The sequence below is a fragment of the Triturus cristatus genome, chromosome 5_1 (assembly GCF_964204655.1).
Source record: "Triturus cristatus chromosome 5_1, aTriCri1.1, whole genome shotgun sequence".
Lineage (NCBI taxonomy): Eukaryota > Metazoa > Chordata > Amphibia > Caudata > Salamandridae > Triturus > Triturus cristatus.
The window spans coordinates 883,962,614-883,978,695 of NC_140587.1; the positions used below are offsets into that span (position 1 = coordinate 883,962,614).

The 16,082-nt window shown below is 40.1% G+C and overlaps 1 protein-coding gene across 2 annotated transcripts in view; it reads right to left on the reverse strand.

Annotated features, from left to right (window-relative positions):
- Positions 1 to 428: 428 nt before the first annotated feature.
- NETO1 (neuropilin and tolloid like 1) overlaps positions 429 to 16,082 on the reverse strand; it is a 677,063-nt gene continuing 661,409 nt past the window's right edge. Inside the window, exons 9-11 of one of the 2 annotated variants that reach the window (XM_085605913.1) lie at positions 4,729 to 5,287; positions 3,702 to 3,776; positions 429 to 2,477 (exon numbers count right to left, since the gene is read on the reverse strand). In XM_085605913.1, the coding sequence (XP_085462039.1) occupies positions 3,716 to 3,776; positions 4,729 to 5,287 (620 nt within the window). In that variant the 3' untranslated portion in view covers positions 429 to 2,477; positions 3,702 to 3,715. The remainder of the gene's footprint in view (positions 2,478 to 3,701; positions 3,777 to 4,728; positions 5,288 to 16,082) is intronic. The other variant, XM_085605914.1, reaches the window with a different exon arrangement.

The window sequence follows — 16,082 nt, forward strand, 5'->3', positions numbered from 1 at the left end:
ATATATATACCACCTCAGTAGAGCCTAGAAATTCAAGAAGTTCCCATTTGTGCCATTCCTCGATGAATGAGGGAAAATGTGCCTTCTGGGAAATATCTGTAAAACGCAATGCATTTGCTATTTTCCTTAATAATGTGCTTGTCCAATGATTGTTACCAGAAAGAGGAATACAATATACATATTATATTCTCTATCTCTTCAGCTGCCTTTCCTACTTGTTCTAAACAACAAAAGAAAAGCAATAAAAATGTTTCAAAATGCCAATGCCACATTGAGTAATCAACCTCTTTGTCAACTGGCAGATATGGAACTAAAGTTTAAATGAATCTGTTTATAATGACTAAAGTAACTGTGATTTCATCTTTTTCAGTTAGGCAAAATAGTAAAGTTTAAATCCTTTGAAAAAGGAAACAAGTCAAACTTTAATTAAAACAGCTTTGATTTAATTCAAATTTTATGTAAAAATGGTCAACAGACTAATGGAAAACTTCATCCCAGGTGATCTTTAAAAATGCAGACATAACATTCCCCTGACTTTACTATATATTACAATTATGGATATACTTGAGGGTGTCTGTAAGGTTTTTTCTGATTTTATCTCCTTGTTTATAAGCAACCTTTTCCCCCAAGCATTTTAATGTCCATTCTTTGTTCTAAAAATAACCTTTTGATGGTGGGACACTGATTGTTTGATATGTAACAGACCTTAAATTAAGAAAGGTAATTTTCTAATAAGAGAATTGTGACAGGTAGCTTGTGATTCTAAAACATCTTTCCAAATTATTTATTAGGAGGTGTCTTTTTTTGTTAAAAAATATACGGAATTAATTCAAACAAAAATAAACTCAGATTGATAAATCAATGTGGAAACAAGCCTATCATAGCTCATGCAGAATAAAAAATGCTGTTCAAGTCTTAGGGTATCTAAAAATGTAATGGCACTCTTTTTCATTGGAACCCGTTAGTATTATACATATGTGATTCAGTGCACAATTGTAATCACAACTCAAAAACATATCATAACAAGTATTAAAATATGTCTAATATGCAAACCATGCAAATCAATTTGGATGAATTCCTTCAGAACTAGAGTTGATTTTGCTTAATTCATATCAGTAAGGAAATATTTTTTAAAAAATCATATAAACAAATCGAGTAGTACAAGTAGCAGATATTTGAACTACAAACAGCAAGATTTTAGAATGAAATCATTTGTTTGAAATGTTACATTTTGATTGGTTGTTCCGATAATCACAATTTTACCAGAAATCACTTATACTATCAATCAATCACCCAACACAGAACAAACAAACTCCCAATCGAAGGTGGTGCGCCATAAACTGGAAACAGCCAAAAGTTACAACAGGGAAAGATTGTAGAATATTGGATTTTTGTTTCGTTTTACTAACACATTTTATGGAAACCATGATACCTTCTATGTCTTTGAGCAGATTAGAGAGTTGCAATAGTGACACGTTATCACATGATTTTTTGTCACTAGCTTTTTAAGAAGGCCGTCAAGCAGTTGGCAACATTGATTCAATTTTCACCAACTAAAATTCTGATGAATACACTAGACAAAATATGTGTAGATTGCTACTCAGGCGGATGCATATTAGATAGAATAATTGGAAAACATATTTTGACAAATTTATATCAGGATAATGAGGATTAATGGCATTGCTCCTCTAATCAATTTTCTTCTTGCTTTATTGTCATTGTTGTTTTAGTAAGGCATATCCCAAATGAGTTTGGAGAGACTCTGGGGAACTTACACTTCCTTATCGCCATTGAGTACTTTCATTCATTGCACTGTGATGCAGTTCATCATGATTTCAGTAAACCGATCAGTTAGTCCACAAAGCCTCTGGCTGGAGATTATATATATATAGGTATCTTATATTTCCTTATTACTGGTTTTCCTTGTTTGGTTTGTTCAAATCTTTAGGTCCATGTTTGGAATCATCAAGAGTGTACCACTTTCAAGAAGACTGTTTAATGAGGTCAATGCACACATAACATAGATCTTAAAGTAAAGCATTGGCGTCACCTAACCCACGGTTTATAGAAATCCAAAACAGAGACATGAAACGACAAAAATGCTGAGTTAACCAAAGACAATCGAGCTATGTTGGGAAATTTGCAATCAAGAATACATTTATTCTTCAAGTTTCCTGTAAGTCTCAAAATGTATTTAAAAACTAAGGAGCACTTGGTGGCCAGCAACCAAATTACAAAGAAAATGTCATTGTGGTAAAGGGAAATCTTGTACAGCAGGGAAATGTCTGTAATCCTAATGTTTTTGACCACGATTGTGTGGAATTACTATAGAAAAACATCCACTCTGTGTCCTTCGGCTTGTTTTTGCAGATAAAGTAGATTCATTTGTAATGTACATAATCTTTCTTTCACAGTCATTAAACTTGTACAAACGGTTCTTCTCTGCAAGTAGAAAGAAACGGTTACATGACTTCCTCCTAAGGGAAAGATATACACAGTTTATTAATTACGAAAAAGTGGATGGTACGACAAAATTTGCAATGAACATAAATGACAAATCTATCTCAAAGGCTACCACTTTTAAAATAAAGATATACACTGAAAAATAATGAGGTGTGTAAAAACTGAAAATTAAAAATTGCATGTTCATTTTAGCATGCCAAATATTTAGGTGGTGTATTCATTTGATAAATGCATGGCATACCACATGCTGCTGTTTCTTTTATAAATAAAAAAAACCCTCTGGATTTCTGCAAAAAAGGAGTCTGCAATGCATCTTGGAGGAAGGCAACGAATGTGAACTAATTTTACAGGATGTGCTCTGCAACGTTTGATGCATAGATCATAATGATATGGCCACAGGCAAATTGTCAGCCTTGTTTTGCCCCAAGTATAAACTAGGCCTTTTTATGAGGCAGAAAAGGGGAGTCAGCAATTGTAGTGCTGAAATTCCATGTAGTATTCACCTTTTGGTCTGTCTATTTGTAAAATATTCACTGGAGACATTGGGTGTCATTTTGAGCTTGCAGAGCAATCGAACCACAATGAACTGGCAGTTCCTGTGTTTTCCCAAACCTAGTGTTTTGTTCCACATTTAGAAGTAGGGGGACCACAAGGTTTGCCCTACTGGAGCCTTAGCCGGCTGCCCCAAGACAAGAAAAGCCAAACAAGGAAAACACAACATGGCACACACTGTGATTTCACAAGCGTGGAGTGGAGCCACCATAGGATGGCTCCAATGTAGCCTCTATGAGGGAGGCATGGATCTCTAAACAGGGCGGGCAGTTAAAAAAAAAGGGAGTGGGGTCCATAGCCTCTGGTGCACTTGTGGGCCGGCAGGCTGCCTACCAAGCTCCGGATGAGGCCCATTGTCGATGAGGTTAATTTCTGATTAGTTCTCCAGCAGTAAATGATGGCAAAACTACTGTGAGAACAACTGTAAGATACACTCTATTACAGCTGCATCTCTTGATAATCACTGGGCATATTTGTATTAGTGCTGAGAAAAAGAAACATAAAAAAAAACCATTACTAGCCATTTTTCTCTTTCTACATTACCAACAAGTTCATTCTCAGACTGAAGCCATACATGTATAATTACTTGAGATCAATTTAATGCTACACCTGTGCTTCAAAGTTATGAGATTCAATATTTAGATATGTACATGTACACAGATATTCCAAAATGCATGCTGGCTTACCTTGTTTTCTGCCATTAGACCCTAGTTGTGTTGTATTCGGACTCGTGTTTGCTTAACGATCCAATGAGGCAGAACCTGGAATGTTATGGCTATTTCATTCAATACAATAATTTTTTCATTGCATACAATAAATATACACACATCCCCAAAATTAAAAATGCACCTTGATAAATCAATCAATCTGCTTATGTAAATTCACGGACGCATGCAAAATCACATATAACAGTGATGCTTCATAAAAAATGTGGATGGCATGAACATGCTAGGAAAGTAAGTAGCGCATGAAGACAAACACATAAGCACACACACTGTGCATAGAGTAAAAAAACACAGATACACACACAAAGTCTGAGTTCTGCGTGTTCCAGATAAATTGGTTTATACCGTTTTACTTATAAATTCTTCATCATTGGTATTTACAGGCAGTTAGATTAAATACAGAGTAAAAATTGATTTCTTTAAAAAATCATGCCAGTATTTGCTGTTTCTCTGGAGCAAAACACGAAAACCTAACTACAGGATGGTTACTATGATATTTAGATATATGCCCAACTTATTTAGAATTTATAAATCATATGCTCCTCGCAACTTGTGGTAATAGGAACATAATGAAAAGTGGCAACCGTAAAAAAAAGATATACAAATATTGTGTTTTTCGGTTGGCTAGTGCTGTATAACAATACCATGCGCTGAATTAAAAAGAAAGATGCATTATTAATTTCAAGGCACCCTCTCAGGTTTTAGAAAGCTGCATGCTTGTAAAAGTGGATCTTCAAATCTCTTTGGTTTCCTAAAAGTATTTGTACATTTTGCCTTGTGCCATATATTTTACTCACGTCTGTGTGTCTGTGTGTCTGATAAGGACAACAAGAAAGAGAGCAAGCGAGATAGAAAGATAATGGTCTACCCAACAATGGAAAGAGAAACTTAAACGATTGAAGACAAAAGATAAAATGGAGGAAGAAAACATTTTTCGGCCATTCGGTCCTTATGGAAATGTCTTCATCAAAAATCTATTGATACTGACCGCTGGACAGACTTGTCATGTCTGGTAAGCCTGTGACTTGTTGTGGGCACCTCTTCGATTTCATCGATATCACACGCATCTGCAGCATCTTGGGAGTAGCTATGCTTCATGACAAGGATATTCCTTCTGTTCATGGGCTGGAGGATGGGCTTAATAGGCTGCGGCTGGATATCGGTCAAGATAGAAGCCTCTCTTGTGCTGAGGTTACTCCGGCTGCCCTTAATGCTAGACAGTTGTGATCCACAGTGATGGTCATGAATGCATTTCGAGGACGATCTCCGCAGTTTATGGTAGTTCTCAAAGTCATCTGCAACATCTGCAAGGTCAGCTGCAGCCCCTGTCCCTCTAAGAGTGCATAACTCATAATGAGGAGGCTCAAACTCCTCCTGGAACATTGTTTGATCATAGTCTGATTTCCTTTGGATGAACTTTTTTCGAGGTTGCTTGATCTGGACCACAACCGAGATTATGATGAGGATGATCACAATGCCGCAGGTGACCCCAATGACAGTTCCACTGGTATTGGTGAGCTGGTCCAAAAGGCTGGCCTTCCTTTTTTCTGAATGACAGAGGAAACATAAAAGATCAAATCAATTTTCCTTATTTTGAGGTGACATTTTAATTGTGACTTGCTTCTTTGTGAACGCAATGTAATAAAATGCTGTCAAACCTGAAGGTCTTGCAAAGATATTAAACCTTGATGGATTTGTTATAAATCCAACGGTAACACTAGGTGAGGGAGGTATTCTGTAAAGGCTATTTCCACTTCCATGTGTAAAGGCTGTTATACCTTCCACACAACTATTTTCATCCAGAGCCAGTGGGAAACTAGTGCTCTTGGGGTTACTTGCTTTGTGAGCAGGTGCTCTGGACCCCTTCAAAAGTGCTAATAGAGTCACTGGGAACTTCAGCCATGTCAGTGTAACTTGATAGGATCCACTGGCACTCCCCACATACAATGCACATGATACACTCAGCAAAAGATCTATCTGATCCTGTACAATGCATTTCCTGTTCTCACCATCAATGCAATGCTCAATCGGCATTTAACTGGAGTGCCTGCTCACTTTTGTATCAGACTCGTTTCCTAATTTTTGCTTTGATATTGAACAAACATTGGAAGGGTGCTTGTATTGACATTTGTGTCTCATGTTTATGCTCTTGATGTTTATATGCACAGGTTTTAAGATATCAATATGATGGTCATGAAGTTAATGCTGGAGGTGGCATGAAGCGGCACGTGATAATCATGTGAGTGCCTCTTTATAAATGACGCCCAACATAAGTTTGAAGGAGAAGCTTCCATCTGGCACAGGAAGAGTTGCTTCTAGTCACCATGGCCTTTAAATAATGGTGGAGTAGCTCCGAACTAGCAGTAGCTCCACCCATTTATTATTTCACAAATGTAATTGTAAAGATCAGAACAGAGTTTACAGAGAAACTTTTTTATTACTGATGGCTGGAGCATTTATTATGAGAGGAGTTGTACAATGAACTGTATGGTGGGGGCATTCCATTCGGCAAGGGTCACAGGAACCAGAAAATGATAAAGTGGACATTTGATTTGGACAGCACTAGACATCACAGTGCATTATGTAGTTTTTCAATCATATTATTTTTCCTAACTTTGCTGACAGGAGTGCTTCATTGATTACAGCATCCTTATTGCTACAGCCTCCTAAACAGGTATCCATGACAGGAGTGCCAGATCGAGCACCAACAGTTTGGGGTTAATCTTTCAAGGGAGGGATCAAAGGAAGGACAGCAGGGATAATATTCTGCAATAGATGTGTTGATGATATTGTTGTGGTTTCACATTAACAGTGGAAAAAATGTTTAAAAGTTACTCAGTTACTTTAAAGCACTTTGGAAATATACATTCAGCACAGAAAAAAGCCAACAGATCATATGTTTCTTTACATATATCTGGGTAGACATGTTTAAGGAAAATTGAACACTTCTTAACCCTCATGCCTGTATGGCCATCATCTCTAAAATTAAGACCACAAGGGAATGATTGGAGAGAAACCTTCATTTCCAATAACATTAATACTATTACAATGACGTTGTATTTCTTTTATAATTTTTAAAAGGAAATATATAGAACACATTTAATTTGTGTACTCATCTTTAATTGATCCAAATTTTAATCTCTGTCTCTTTCAGATAAGTTCTACTAGCATCTAAATACTGAAAAATAATAATTGCACTCCAAACACTAACATCTATGCACATACTTTGACATCATGACTAAAACATGTTCAGAGAAGAACACATCATTCACATAAATAAACTCCAAGTCAATAAAACATTGTTAACCATTCTAATACATTGAGACGTGTTCTATGGATAATGTTTTCATAAGCACAGAAAGGCAATGTTGCCAATTGTTAGATAATTTGGCAGTCCATCCACAAACATTTGGGCATCCTTCTTCTTCAGGGTAAACTAGATGAAACTGAACTTTGAGCAATAGCAAATATTTTTCTTTGTCCTGGAATATATCACCCACCAACTCTGGATGGTAGTAATTATTTAAAAGAATAATCCTTCATTGAAATGTCATGTCTTAAATTATTGATCGAATGCTCAATCACAACCTTGTTAGCTAATAACAAGAATGAACTAAACAATCACTCTCAATAGTTTTATGCCAGACCTTAAACATCCGTAGGTGTTTTGTAAGATCATGAGCCACTGGCTAAGTTTTCCATATTTAATGATAGAGTTGCTTAGAAGCAAGATTAATGACATCATGTCTCCTCTCATATTTGATACTGGTCTACAATGCTGTAACTCGCATAATCAGGTATTTCAGAAGGAAAGATAGAGAGGATCTTCCTGTTTTGTTTGATGCCTCCATTTGCACTTCCTCTTTCTGACCACTATGTTTGCATTCTCAGAAAACATATGAGAACAAAGGGGCTGATTATGATGAGGGAGGACTTCAGGCCATCCGCCATTGTCTCAGGTAGTGGGTCCGCCCGCCTACAAGGCAGTGGTCCCACAGTGGGTATTACTATGCAACCGCCACCACGGCGTTTGCACCTGCCATAGTTTACATTGCAATGGGTGCTGCCTGCTGCAGCCGCCGCAATGTAAAATAGGTACTTTTTGGTGCCTGCCACATGGTGCAGGAAAATGTAGGGGGGCACCATTGGTGCACCCAACCCCAAAATAAAGGTCCCTGGAAGAAAGTGAGCCAGTTATGGGCCCCCAATGTCTATCCTCACCAGACTTTCCATGGCGGGTAAATCTCCATGGAAAGGATGGCGAGTATGGACCATCGTAATCCCAACGGCAGTGCCTGGTAGGCACCACCACCATTGCAGGGAATATGAGGAGCCCATGGGATGTGTGGTGATCGGAGTTTCTAACCGCCGCAGAACCGCCCGCCATTGTGATTTGTAGGGCAGAGAACGGCCTCATGATGGCGGTGAACCTGTCAGTGGCAGGTTCCCCGCCATCATAATCAGCTCCAAAGTGACTTGACAATATGCCCATTCATCCTGTCCCCATCTGATTATTTGTTGTATATTTGTTAACTCAAGCACAGCAAAGGCTTTCACATTGATATCTAAAACACATAGGTCCATATAGTATACGTTCATTTAAAAGTAATATCTCATTTTTGAGGTGTTAGTGATCATAGTTTGTTGATAGGTTAGTGAGTTTGGCTAGTCACTCTGTCATTCTCTGATATGTTGTACAATAAAAATCATCTTTTGATTCTTGAGGCAGGTGTTCAGTCAAACAATTCCTACAAATCCCACTACAGGTGATGTTTTTGACAAACATCTACTTTGCGATCTAATACTGGAAACTAAAGATTCATATTTTATGCATTTTGTCTGATTTCAAGATTTATCAGATTATTTTTGTGGATCATTCTGAATCACTATGAAAACGAGGATATCTGAGTAAGAACCAGAAAGAGAGGCTTCTTGTTCTGTTGTATCTTAGTGTTTATTTTATAAAAAAAAGTCCTTGTTGCCAATAGTGTTGGTTTCTCATGTTTCTATAGCTCTTTACCCCTGAATTTCCTACTTAACTTCACAGTATTTGAGTCAGGATGATTTTGGAAATTCATTTAGTGTACACGCAAGGGGGGCAAATGTATTGGGCCCAATTCATAAAGGTAAAATGAGACGAAAGTCTAACTTTATGACTTTTTGTGTTCACAGAGGGCATTTACTACTCGTAAATGCCCTTTGTGAATACCGGAAGACGTAAAGTTCAACTTTTGGTATTCACAAAGTAGTAAATTCCCTTTGTGAATACAAAAAGTCATAAAGTAATACTTTTTTCTCAGTTTTCCTTTGTGAATCGGGCCCATTGTTGGCACTGTTGCAGTGCAGCACTGTGTTTGTGCAGCATCTACAATGGTTATGGACCAGTTCTCTGTGAAAACACCTCACTAATAGTCATGAGGCACATTTCTATCTGTGAAATCTGCTAGCCATCTGGAAATGAAGGTTTGGGATCCTGGATAGGATAGCGGGATTATAGATTTTCAGTTAAGCATTCATAAAAGCAAGATTCTGCTCTTGCAACCCATTTTCCATCAATCTAAAAGGGCACCAATGTCCCTGTATAAATAGGATGTGAGTGGAAGCATCCAGCAGTCAATTTACTCCTATACCCCTCAAGCCTCTAGCCCAGTTAACAGGGCCGGACTGGGAACGCAAACCAGCCCGGGCAATTGAATCAGACCGGCACGAGGAGGGTAGGTTTGGAGGGGGATGGGTGCTGGTGGGAAACACTGCTGCTGCTTCTTGTCCAGGGGGGCCTATATTTCAGCACTTCTGCAAAACCTTCCCCCATACCAAAAATGGTCCCACCAGGCCAAAACCGGTCTCTGCCCTTCCGGCCCACCATGAAAACACCTGGTGTCTGCTACGGCCAGTCCAGCCCTGCCAGTATATGGTGTCCATCTACAACAGTGACTCCTATGCCCCCCACGCCTCTAGCCCAGTTACCAGGGCCGGACTGGGAATGCAAACCAGCCCTGGCAATTGAATCGGACTGGCGCGAGGAGGGGAGGTTGGGAGGGGGACGGGTGCTGATGGGAAACACTGCTGCCGCTTCTTGTCCAAGGGGGCCTATATTGCAGCACTGCTCCAAAACCTTCCCCCATAACAAAAACGGTCCCATCAGGCCAAAACCGTTCTCTGCCCTTCCGGCCCACCATGAAAACGCCTGGTGTCTGCTATGGCCAGTCCAGCCCTGCCAGTGGATGGTGTCCATCTACAACAGTGACTGTGTCAAGGGCTGTCAATAACCTTTGAGTACTTTACAGAGCCAGAGCAGTTATAGACCATTGGAAAATGGCCTTGTGAATCAAAGATAAAAAGGAGATCAATACGCCAACCCTTTTTTCCTTGCAGTTCACAAGTGATTACTATAAAGATATAGTGAGTTGTTAGAACAGCTGCAACTTTCAACACAGTTTTTTTACCCTCCTGCAGAACTGTTACATGTTCTTTTTTTTTTTTTATAAAGACTAGATAAACGTTCATGCACTTTGGGCTCATTATGTGGAAAAGTTCCACCAGAAATAGGAATAGGGGATTGGTGTGAAATGTAGTTCTGAAAATGCACCTATCACCTTAAGAAGGGCACTGTGGCTTCTCCTAGGTAAAGTCGTCTGTCTCACCTGAAATATATAATTTAGGAGGTATGGGCGGGAAATGCATCTTCGAAGTGAAAATTCCATCTGTGGTTCATGCAAACTTAATGTCTCTGAGTTTCTAGTGAAAGATTAAAAACTAAAGAAGAGAAGGAAGAAGAGAGGGAGGGTATTTTGTGGATGTGACTGATGTCTTAAATGCACATACACGCTACCCGACACACAGACAGATACACCCACATATACACAAATATGCAGACACAACCACAGAAACACACACATACATGCACTTGTGAGCACACACACAAACATACACACACACACTAAGACACACATATCTCTAATTCTCTAATTCATCTAGAATACACTATTATTTGTTGATAGGTACCCCCACAGTAGTTCATTGTTATACCCTTTCACAAAATGCCTGATTATCTCCAGGAAAATAAATAACATTTATGGAGAGGCATGGCAGAGTATGGGATACTTGCAACCCCCCACCATATATCAGAACAGGTGGGGAAAGGAACATGGACTGTTCCCCACTGTAGCCACCTTAGCAGGGCCATCAGAATCACTGTGTTTCGGTTGTGTCCTAGGCATCAACTCCACACCTTTCTTCATTAAATACTTAAGGGCATTCAGATGCATTGTGGAAAGAGAAATGGCTGTCTAGCTAATAATAAATGCCCTAATATTAATCAGAGCACCAATGAATGGAAAATAAAACCAGCTCTTCTTCAATTTTTCTCTTCTAGAAGCACTTCTCTTCCCCTCTCTAAATTGTGAGAGATTATCAGCCAACACACAAGCAATCTGCATAATCAAAGAACGGTTTAGCAAAAAAAGAAATTTTAGAACAGAAGTGGCATGGAAAGAATATCTCAGCCTCGGGTGGGGGTCTTTCAGCCTGTGATCCACTGGCATCCTTTTCATTCACTGCTTATTTGAATGGTACAGCACAGATAATTAACAGATATCATTTAAACACTGTTATTCCTATAAAGGTTCGGACTTGGATCTGGGTGTCTTTATCCCAGCTGGCTTCAAACGTAGCTCTCCACCCAATAACCTGCACATTTTGTATCAGTGTTAACTACGCCTTGCTCAACAGTCTCAGGGCAGCAGAAACAGCATTACAAAGTTTAAAGGGTACATGCATACGTATGCTTCACCCCTGTTATATGGACAGACTTCCCATTTGCATTACACATGAAACACTTTTACAAGACTCAATTGGTGAGTTCAGCCTTAAACAGGAAATTGGCATTTGCACCATTTTTCAATGAGGACACATTTGGCCCTCTATAGTTCACAAGTAATGACATGCATTGCTGAGTGCCTTCAAAATCAATATGCTGAGATATAGAAATAACGCCAAGGCTGTTCAGTACAACACTTAGCTTGTATCCCTGCCGCTTTACTTTTTATATAGGTCTCATCCTATATGCCATTCAATTTTGCATGGCCTTAGATGTCCAACACTCTAGAGTCTATGGAACAAATGCCACAATCAGTTAGACATGGATTCATGGACAAAATATTTGTGTATTACTAAAGTGATTGCACACACTAAGTCCACATTGATTTGTTGGTGCGCAGACTTCTTCCGTGCCCTTCACTGAGAGTTGTTCATAAGTAACTTTTGAGTACTCGTATTTATTTATTATTTATTTATTTAATAATTTAAATAGTGGAAAACTGTCGACAGAAACTCACATCCTGATGCTAAAACAACAAAGAAAGAGACAGATAGAGGAAATTAAAAAATCCACCACTACTAACAAAATATTTCATTGCATGTATGTATGCATGTATGTATTTATGCAGTTGTCTATTTGTTATTTTATTTACAAATGATTACTTTTATAATATTAGTATTTTAATTATTGTTAGTGTTCCTTCGTATTTATGCTGATCCACTCTTGTGATGCTCTGTTATGTTATATTCAGTTCAAGCACATATTCTCTAAAGGTACTATACACATTACCAGAAGCATTTGGTACTCCAGAGTTGGACTTCTTGGTCGGTGGATTGTGTAGGGTAATGGCACTTCTGGGAAATACGCAGTGAGTATATACTAGTGTACAATTATGATTGCGGTGCATAAGGGTGGGGAGAGCCATCCTCCTCCCCAATGTCTGCATAACCACTGATAAACCAAAACAATAGTCCCTTGCACACTCCAACAGTATATATTATGTATCATTGACAATAATAAAAAATACTCTTGTTCCTCCATTGAAACAGTCACTTCAGTTTAATCTTGAGTTCCTTAGCCAACACAGGTTTGGTCGTACTTAACTGTTGTGCACAGCAACTTCTTCATGGCTCTAATCTCTTTGTATGGATCCTCAGTTTTGGTTGTATTTCCGACCCAGAATGGGTTCTAGTACTCCAGTGATATTTGCACAGAAAAGGGCAACAGTAAATACTGTGTCCAAGATTTAGTGTATTCCAGAATTCTTTTCTTAAGTGTGTATCTTGTGTGTATAAGTCATAAATCCATCATGAAGAATGATGACGTGGTATAGTAAAACCACTCTTTGGGAGCTAAGTGAATCCCTCTTGCCGGCAACCAAGTCTTTGCTGGCGTAAACGCAAACCCTCTGTTCAGTAGCAGGGCTGCCAACCGGAACTGAGGATCCATACAAAGAGATTAGAGCCCTGAAGAAGTCGCTGCATACAACAATTAAGCGTGAGGAAACACGTGTTGGCTAAGGATCTCGGGATTAAACTGAAGTGACCGTTTCAGTGGAAAAACAAGAGTGTTTTTTATTATTGCCAATGATACATAAAATATACAGTTGACGTGTGCAAGGGACTGTTGTTTTTGTACTCCAGAGATCTAATCCATAATTTGACTTGAGATGTGATCAATAACATTGAACTCTGTGTAATCAAACATTTTGGCTCACCTGAGGCCAGGGGTTGTAAAGGAAGTGCCAGGAGTAGCAAGCAGAACATTAGAGGTCGGATTTGTGACCACTGAGGACTCCAAAATGACCTCCATGCTATTCAATGTTACATTTTTTGCCGCAAGTATGTCCTGCTCATACTTCGTGAGGCAACCGTTTTTAAGGTTATGTGTATGTGTTCTGGTCAGAAAAATGTCAATGAGATGAGGGTCATAAACAGTTAAGGAATGACCCATCACAATGCTTTTAAACCTCTCTATCCTGACACCTGTGGCTGGCACAGATCTGAGATATCCGGGCAACACGGCAGCTACCGAGTCTAATGTGGCTGAAAAGTAAGCATATGGTCTGCATGCACCTCCATGATTCTGTTTAAAAATTGTGAGAGTGCATCCCTCCCTCTCACTGCAGAAAAGTGAACAGGTTTTATTGTAATCAGGCATGCCAGGACATGGCAGAGACTTTCTCTCAACTTTAGGAAAGCAATCAAATAATTGTTATTCCATGGATACCATATCAGGCACATCCTTGTGTGCCAGCCTCTGTAAAGGCTTCTCCACTGAGGAATAATTGGGTATCAACTAGCTACAGTAGCCCACCAATCCGAAAAACATCCTGACTTCCTTTTGTGACATTGGCGGATTCATTTGCATGATCACCGAGATCCTTTCCTGTGATACCTTCCTTACAGTATTCTCAATGTGGTGTCCCAGGTATAGAACTTCTCTCAAACAATACTGCAACTTTTTAGGAGACACTTTATGCCCATTCTCAACCAAGTGGTTCAGAAAAGCGAAAGTATTGGTCTTGCAAGCTTCTTGGGTGCCTGACGCATCCAGCATGTTGTTAATATACTGAACCAACATTGAATCACAAGGCGTGATCAGGGAATCCAGGTTCTTTTTAAGGATCTGTTTAAAGATAGACAGACTATATGTATTCCCCTGTGGGACTCGGCACCATGCCAAAACATGTCTGCCGAACTGAAATGGAAAGAGAAACTGACAGTCCTCATGCAACTATATGGAGAAGAACACCTGGCCACGGTGGATAACAGTGCACCACTTAGCCTCACATGGAATCTGAAATAAAATCACAGCTGGATTTGGTACCACAAGTCAAAAAGGGACCACAATATTGTTTATCTTTTGATGGTTCTGGACTATGCTGTACTTACTGTTTGGCTTCTGCAAGCCAATAATGGGCGAGTTACATGGACTCCCTGTGGGAAAGAGCCTCTTTTTGCATGGTTAGCCCCCACTTTTAGCTTGATGAGATTTTGAAATGTAAGTGTCACTGGATCCCTGCTCACCAGGTACCCAGTGCCAAATCTCATTCCCAATGCACTGTACCATGATTGGCACCACTTCAGCGACCTCTGTAAGCCCTTAGAAAATGGTACCTCTGTTACCTAGGGCATCAGTGCTGAAGAGGGTCCCATGGGACTGCAGCAATGGTTGTGCCACTCCAGGGACCTCTCATCAAGGCAATACACTCTGCCATTGCAGGCTGCATATTTTGATGCAAAGAAAGCTGAACAGTCGACATGGCACACTGTTGTATGTGCCATGCCACCCATACACTGCATAAGATACAGGTAAATCACCCCTACAGTAGGCCTTTACCCCTAAGGCAGGGTGCACTATATCCTATGTATGTATGTATGTATGTGCGGTCTTATATAGCGCTCAAATTACCCTTGGGCATCTCGGCGCTTGCATTGGGAACCCGTCCTGGTTTTTCCCTGTGAGATAACCCATACTGGGCATCCCCAAGGTGAAAGCCAGGCATCCCGCCGCGGGGGGCCGTTGTGGAGATTAAGCAAGCTTGTTGCCCAGAGCTGCATAGTGTGAACTCATGCTTAGAGTAGGCACCGAAGCGAAAATTATCGAGTCCGTGGACAATTGGGCTCCAGACCCTGCCGCGTCGGGAATCGAACCCTGGTCCCGGGTCTGACCTCTGCTTCAGGGTATGCCTCCTCTAACCAGTGAGCTACACTTCTCCACATACTTCTCCTATATGAGGGCATATCATCTTGAACAGATATGCTCCTACAATGTCCAGTCTATTCTTAGATGTTGTAACTGCACTATAAAGAGTACATGGGCTGAATATTTGTGAACACGCGTTTCATAGCTTCATGATGGCTTTACTGATTTCTAAGATATTTGCTCCCAAACATCTTGTCTTATTAAAATCTAATTGATGCCAATGTTGGATTTATTAATACATTCACACAGGAAACCCATTTAGAGGTTCCCTTGAAAACCTACCAAGCACTGGTGCGATCCCTGACTTGTTTTTGCCAGACTTTTACGACCAGACATGTTTCTCATGAGGTGAGAGACAGCACTCTCAGAGGACAGAGCCAAAGCCTGCCCCGGGTAGAGGTTCTTCACACCTCCTCCAGGGCAAAATGGCCTTCCTGAGCGGGAAGCTTCAAAGGTTATACCACCATTAAAATCCAACCCAGAGATCTCCATATAGTGGGGGAAGCCAAGTCCCCTTTCCTGCTCCCCTTCCGGTGGAAGGAAAAGTGGGAAAATTAGTTAGACTAGGAGGAGGGTCCCCACTTAGCCTGCACCACTCCTAGAGTGAGGCAGGAGAGGTGAACCCCTCTCCTGAAATTCCACCATCTTGGGATGGTGGAGAAAAAACATATCAGTCTAGGGTAGTGCCCCATCTCACAGGAAGTGGTCACTAGAGGGTGTAGACAACCAAAAGGTAGGTAGCTCATTAGCTACTACCTGTATTCCTTTATAACACCCCTAGATTCAGTAGTTAGGTGGTACCCCAAGACCTGAAT